Source organism: Acipenser ruthenus, chromosome 5 (assembly GCF_902713425.1).
Source record: "Acipenser ruthenus chromosome 5, fAciRut3.2 maternal haplotype, whole genome shotgun sequence".
Lineage (NCBI taxonomy): Eukaryota > Metazoa > Chordata > Actinopteri > Acipenseriformes > Acipenseridae > Acipenser > Acipenser ruthenus.
Genome location: NC_081193.1, coordinates 72,951,679 through 72,959,322, shown reverse-complemented (window position 1 = coordinate 72,959,322; position 7,644 = coordinate 72,951,679). Strand labels below are relative to the sequence as shown.

Genomic DNA, 7,644 nt, shown 5'->3' with positions numbered 1-7,644 from the left:
GTTTGTATTTTGGAATCCTCTTTCTCTGCGTTCTGTCGAAGATATTTTTGGTTGTTGTCCGTGTAACAATTCCAACTTCCTGTTGCTGTTGTCTGTGCCTGTTTGACGCTGACAATGGGGGCATTGCCCACGAGTGTACATGGCAAACATGAGCTGTCTCGGGGACAGCTGCATTCACAGTAGAGCAAAAAACAGACTAAACCATTGCAGAGCCTCCTCTGGAGCAGGCCACTTTTAGGATGCCTGGACCTGGGCTGGACCTGGGCCAGCTGTGTTTACACTACAAAAAAAAGACCTAAACCATCTCAGAGTCGGCTTAAAAGTGGCTAGTGTAATGGGGTATGAATGGTGAGCAATACATCTTGATTTCTGCAGCCTTTTGAAAACAAGTCAGTGTTATTTCAAGTTTTGCTTTGGTGGCTGGAATTTCTATTTCCAGAATGTAAATCAAAAGTGCACAAAGGATTTGCTTAGGTAACCCAACAAGGAGGTGAGTCTCTCCAGAATGAGAAAAAGAGAGAATGGCAAACAGCACAAAAACAATTTCAGCTAAGGTAGAATTGTTTTATAATTGTACAAGAATGTACACTATGAATTGTGCTGTCATACTGGATCTCGATAGGCTGTTTTAAGTAATGTTTTGTTAAAGTCCAGTTTCATTGAAAAAAAAAATTCAATAAATGAAACCTTTTTCAACTGTTTAAAGATAATTTATTTGTTTATTCTTATTTTTGAGAGTTTAACCCTTTGCGTTCCATTGTCGGACCTGGTCCGACATTGCAATTATTCCTATCCGGTCCATTGTCGGACCCTGTCCGACATCATCAAAAAAACACAAAAAACGGGTTTCTAGTCGTTTTTTCTCCGGAAAAAAGCCAAGAAATCCATTCAATGGCCGAGTGGGAGCAACAGGAGCCAAAACAAGCCGATTTAAAAAAAAAAAAAGGCGTATCTCATGATTAGTCATACCTGCCCCTGGCATCCCATATGGGCGGTCATAAGGAAACAAGCTGGCTGATACTGCATCAGCGCACAGAGACTATCACGGACATTTTCAGAGCTTTTTTGAGATGTTATAGTAATAAAATAATGACTTGGATTGTATTATTGAGGAGTTTGGTGATAAAATGAGTGATCAGGAGATGATTGATCGGTATGTACGACTATTATTATTATTATTATTATTATTATTATTTATTTCTTAGCATATGTGAAAGCGATAGCGAATGAAAGGGTGGGGCGGGGCTGGAGATGCCTAGTGAGTGCTTTGTTGATATGCAGGGCCTTTTAAACCCGTTTGACTGTGAAAAAAAACAACTTTTAAACAGTGCGTCTAAAATTAACTGCGTGTGTGAAAATAAATTGGACCTGACGCGCCTGACGCGCACTTAATAAATGGACTGCAAAGGGTTAACATAAAAGAATGTTTTTATTTATTGTTTATTTTATTCTTACTTTTTAAAGTATTTTATTAAATAAATCTATACAATAATCCTCAGATGAACCATTGCATTTCCCCTTTACATCTGTGCCTTAAACCCGCCTCTATTAAAACCAGTTGGCTACCATCTAATGAGATTTAAATTTCCTAACAATATAAAAACAGGATCCTACGTGACCAGATAAATGCAGTGTGTTTTTAATGAGACACACTTATATTCTGTTGTACACTTTACATTTAGGAACAAGACCTCTCTTCACTGGCACATTAGGAGAGACAGCATAATGACGGGACCTCTTGTCAAAGGCAGTGAAAAGGTTAGTCTAATTTGAGTCACAGACTCCTTTCTCCCAGACGTAAAGAAGAGCAGTGGAATGCTGTGCTCCACCAACACGGAACCGAGGGACATTTAAATCCAGTACTCCCATTTTGCAGGTGCAGGGAGAACAGCGGATGTGAGTCTTTGACACAAGTTAAAGTCAGGTGTCTGTAGCTATTCCATGTGGTTAAAAACTGTCAATGACTACTAGACCACCTTTCCATTTGCCATGTCCTTGCCGCCCTCCCGCTCTCCCATGTGACTTGTCAGCTGGCTAAAGGCCTTCTTTATATAAATGCGTAACTTGTTGCATTTTCTTGAAGGCTTTTCTTTTTGACAGCCTTTTCCCTGTTAATATCTGTAGTCGTACTCAAAACTAAAACTGGAGCTGCGTAAAGATTCCATATGCCAGATTTCTCCATAGATTTGGACACCCGCTTATCCACTTGTCATGAAACATTATTTAGCATAAGTTATTGAGAATTTCTGGAAATATAGTGTCACAGATGATTCTGAAAGTTCCTTCCTGTGCTAGAAGAAACTAGTTTCTTTTGAATGGAAGGAACCTGTTGCTTTTATACATGTCTCTTCGATGGAACCAGACTCAGCTATGATGTGTTTCTCTACTGATGATATAGATGAGCTAATAGGTTGGAAATCCGGTCAAATGCAAAACAGCGAGTACAGGCCTACACTTGTGTTTTGGATGGAAGGGATACCTTTTAAAGTTGCCCATTGTGATCAAATTGAAATGCATGAAACAGTTATCAATCTAGAACCATTGCTTCAGGTGAGAGACTGATTCTGAACAGAGGGGCTAAATCCCTGGTAAACTGTGGATGTAAGAAATGCCTGACTGGGTTATCAGTGATAAGGTCAAAACCCTGCCAGGCCTGCAACCATATGGTTGAGCACTGCTGTATTTTATTTGAATGTAGTGGCCCAGAAGGGATATCATTCTCACATTTAAATGTTGAACCAGACAATGTGAGAAGGACTGAGTGTGTGCGTTGTGAGACAGATCACCAAGTTAGATGAGCTCTTGGGAAACTGGAGTGTAAGGACGGTGTCATTGCCAACCGTGTTCAAATGTCTTGCAGGTACCAAGTGAAGGCAATTGTGACCCATACCTGTGATGTGAAAAGATGGTTGCCTAAACCTGTTGTGGTCTTTACAGAGCCACTCAGAGCTGGACAGGAGAGGGGATTTGAATCTTACTGGAACCAAGCTGATCTGCTTGACATGAATGTCTGGATGTTGTAAACACTTTTTTTTTTAACAATAATTTTTTATTCATTTTCCACTTTTTTCTCCCAATTATTATTCAACCTGGCTGACCGCTGCAACCCCCAAACTAACTCGGAAGAGACGAGAACAAGCACTCGTGTCCTCCGAAACAAGTGCCGCCAGCCGTCCATTTTTTTTCGTTCTGCAAGCCTGCCGTGCAGCCATATGAGAACTTACAGCGTCAGAGGTCCACGCAGCTCTGAATTGCGTACAGGCCGGCCTGCAGGCGCCCGGCCAGCCACAGGGGTCGCTAGTGTGCAGTGAGCCAAGGACTCTCTAGCCGACCTAAACCCTAAGTTAGGTCTAAAGCGAGAGAATTCAATACAAGCTACGACCTAATTTAATAACATTGGTGCATGCATAAAGCCACAAGCCCTTATCAGTAGGTTTCAGAAGCCTCTGCCTTCAAAGACAGCTAGTGTCTTATATTCTACACAATACTTCCCTATAGTCAAAGGTAAGCATAATCTTGAATTTATATCTCACTTATATTGAAGCATTGCTATAGTGTTAAGAATTATATTTTAGCTTTAGAGAGTGTAGTGCACTGGACCTCCCAGATTGCCTATTAGCTGGGATCTGACATGGTCTGTAACCACTTGATCGATTTTTAAGCATTTAATAAACCGAAGTACAAGTAATGCTCTGAATCGTTGAAACTTCAAATGGAATGGGTCGGTGTGATTATTCTTGATTTAAAAGGTTGTCTAAGGCATGACACTGTAAGCCAGTACACAAACTATGCACTGTAGGGTTAAAACCATCTATACATCTCTTAGCCTCCCTGGGGTTCCCTGATCAAGAACCAAAGCAGTGCTCGAAGTGACAATAGAGAGATGTCTGTCTGCCCATCTATATATCACAATTACATTTTTGCATTGGTCTGGTGAACTGCTTATCAAATTGTCATGAAACTTGGTAATTTTTATTCTATACTATTGTGTACATACTGATGATCAACTTTTTCATCATACCGATAGCTCTAATTTTGAGATACTTGCTGTATAAGAGATGTCATCTCATGCTGTTTGGGCTTTGTCTGCCCAAACTCCAAAATGGTGGCTTTCATAATAAGACACCCTACACGTGACATATTAACTTATTATAAAATCACAAAACAGATCTTGTAGCCAGGAACTACTATTAAAAAAAAAAAAAAGGTTTGTTTTAACTTTGATTTGTTCCGTATGTTATATGCATGGGATGACTCCTGTTCACAGGGAAAAGAGGTAGTAGAATTTTGACAGACCCTTAATGATTCAGAACACAAACAAATCCAAACAGTAAGTTTCAAATAAGATTTACATTTTATTTAACTATGAAATAACTTTGTACATCACAGTAGAAAGTTTCCAATATTAGACAAGAAAAAAGAAAAAAAAAGTTTTAAATATAGATTCACAAACATTTAAAGGTACTTTTCACAAAGAAAAAAATATTATTTTTTATAAAATAAAAAAGTCTCAAAGACATTACCATAAAACCAAACACAAAAAGAACACAGCAATCAATATATGATTATGTAATGGTATTAAATCTCTGCTTTATGTATGTGTCGACCCTGGGATAAGATGGCTCTGGAAACATTTTGAAGCTGGGGTTGGAGAGAGGGGGGATTGGGGGGTTAATATCTGCTGTTTAAAGCTTTTTAAACTATTTTGCTCTATTCACAAAACTTTTAAGGAATGTTCTAAGGAAATGTAATCACTTAAGAGAATGTTTACAAACACTTAAAGTCCTTAAAATATTCTAAAAGCCCATAAAGAATTTTTTTTTTGGTCTGATATTCATGAAAGTGTTCTCGGCTGTTGTCAGCTTCTTTGGCAATAGTCTAGAACAGTTTCATTAATTTAAAACTGTATTTTATTCATTAGGCTATATTCCTTCAATAACCCATGAGATAAAACTTTGTCAATAGGGCATATATACAGTAAAACCTGCCAAGAGTGACCAGTCATGGGAGTAAGCAAAGCAAAAGTGGTCGCATGTAAGAGGTGGTCACTCTTCAAAGGTCAGCTGTAAAATGGGCACTTTTACGATGTACAGAAAGACTACTATTGTTACTGATGTTTCATGTACAATTCTAATCACGTGCTTCAAAAGGCACCCCACTACACTATCTTATTTTTTGTTTTATTAACTTTACAGACAGTATACAGTACTATATTTAAAATCTCTTGGTGGGTTTACTGACATTTATGTTACTCAAAAGAAGAGGAAATTCAATTTTAACACAAGTGCTTATTTTCTAGACTGTGAAGTTATACAATCATTATCAAAAAGAACAAAATGTTCTCGAAAAAATGTGTCTGGTTTCAGCCGACAGTACCTTGACTCATAATCGGCAAGGTAAACTATATGCATTTGTTTAAATGAAAAGAACGATGAAATGTACAGTATTAAAACACTGCTCTTTAATTCACTGTTAGTTTTCTTTCTTTTTTTTCTCGCACTTTCTTTCAGTCTACAGTGCCTTGACTCATACTCATAATCAGCAAGGATTTCTGCCTTCCATCGAACGGGTTTTGGATTTCTGTTTTTCCGACTCTAGGGATAATGCTTTAAACATTGCTCCAGGGTAAGAAACACTTTTCGCTTCCATGTTGACTTCTTTAAGCTTTAAACTGTAACTTACAGTAGAACCTTCTGTTTCAACATGTTCACATCTTCAACAGGACGTTCACAAGTTCAAGTTTCGGTTCCGGTTCATGTTGAGTATGAAGCCATATAATGCAGAATATTTTGCTGGAAACTTCAAAGCGGAGATCGGTTTCTCCTACAGGTTTGTTTTTATGGATGGGAGTAAGAAAATATGGTCACTGGTTGCAGATGACAGGTGGTCACACTTCACAGTTAAATTTATAATGGAAAAACATTCCGTGGCCTCTGCAAGCAGTCTCTCGGGACAGATGGTCTCTCTTCAGAGGTGGTCGCTAAGGCAGGTTTTACTGTATTCTCAAATACCTTGGGGACTGGGGATGTGACATGCTTAGTCTGAGACAATGTAGGTTTGATTAGTTGTGGCCTGTCAAAAAGTTTTATGAAAGTAGAAACTGAATTGGTGTAGATATTGTAATATTATGTGTTTCCCCCATATTAATTGTGAGGGTACCTTAATGTTATTTGTTTGTTAATGATAGCTCCCTTACCCTTTTATAGTCCTGGTGCTATTTGACAAATGCATGATGAGAGAGATGTCTTCCTAATGCTCCTGATGAGTTTATGTTTTTTTTTTTTTAATATAGTTTATTGATCATTAGCTGGGGACGTAAATCTGAAGCGTTATCACATTAGCATTGAACAGTATGGAAGGCGAGCGTGACTGTAGAATGTTCATGCAGCATTTCCTTAGGGCAGAGCTGGGATTCAAGGAATATTTAATTAAATGGTTTGGGAAAACCAAGTGCTCTGATTGGCTGATAACGATTCCAACCCAGTGCATCACAGAGTAATATACACATCACACTAATTTATTATTAAATGTTCATTATACAGAATCTTGTGTGACAGTACAGTGCTGCAGTTGGCATTCTCTTAGGGAAACGTTCTCACATACTTTCACGCTGAACTTCAGTACCAATGGAACTGTTATAAGGAATGTTTTGTTGAAGATGATTATGAATTATTAAATCAAATTTGCCATTCACAATACCCTTTATTAAACCCTATATTAAGTTTATTCTAATTTTTCAAGCACTGTTTAAAAAATGCTCCTAAATAAAACATTCCTGAAAACAGTCTATAATGTTTTAGGAATAGAATTCCCAGTGACTCAAGCCAAATGTGCTAGGGTTCATATGAAAATACTGTGAGTTTCTACATCTCAAAAGTCCTTACTTGATCTAAATTTAAAAAAAAAAGTGTTAAGACACAACTAACAGATCAGGGACACAAGTTCAGCAAGTTTTTGGAAAACCTCCCTGCCAGGAGCAATCTGCCATAATCATCTATTTACATTAATGGTTATTACTGGATTAAACATGTACAGCATTGCCTACTAAATGGGGTTATGAGTCTGTAACATTTTATTCGCTAGTAGCTGCTTGGTATCTGATCTGTTTTGCCAAATTGTTGATAAGTTCAGTGTCTGATCTCCTTTAATGTGCTTTAATTTAAGGTTTACTGAACTGACAGGTGTTCAAAAACTCTCTATCTAGTATAGATGTTAGTGTTTTATTTTGGCAACACCTTAAACCAACTGTTCTCTTTTGCAATCACTGTATTAAGTGGCTATAATTGCAGACTTCTCTAAAATTAAGCAAAGTAAAATAATGAAGTGCTTTTTACGTTCTTAGAGTGCAGACTGACTAAAAAGGATAAGGTCCCACTATTATTGTCAGCCTTAACAAGGAGCTGGACCGGTAGTTCAGTACGGTGTTGACTGTAATCATCTCCAGATCTACGATGTATTCTCTAGGTCCTGATACAGGCTTTGTCAGGACAAGCATTGCACTGACATTACTGGATTGCTGTGAAGATATAAAGACCACACATCGGCATGGGTTATTTCTGTGCCAAGATCATTAACACTCACTTGACAGTATACAAAGTACATGTTGCTCAGAATTCATGGAGCACAACCTCCTTTGGCTCTAAA

At 37.9% G+C, this 7,644-nt stretch overlaps 1 protein-coding gene across 4 annotated transcripts in view; it reads right to left on the bottom strand.

Annotated features, from left to right (window-relative positions):
• Positions 1 to 4,342: 4,342 nt before the first annotated feature.
• Positions 4,343 to 7,644, bottom strand: part of LOC117402550 (EGF-containing fibulin-like extracellular matrix protein 1) — a 39,985-nt gene continuing 36,683 nt past the window's right edge. For all 4 annotated transcript variants that reach the window (XM_059024471.1, XM_034003811.3, XM_059024470.1 and 1 more), the window contains exon 9: positions 4,343 to 7,516. In XM_059024471.1, the coding sequence (XP_058880454.1) occupies positions 7,355 to 7,516 (162 nt within the window). In that variant the 3' untranslated portion in view covers positions 4,343 to 7,354. The remainder of the gene's footprint in view (positions 7,517 to 7,644) is intronic.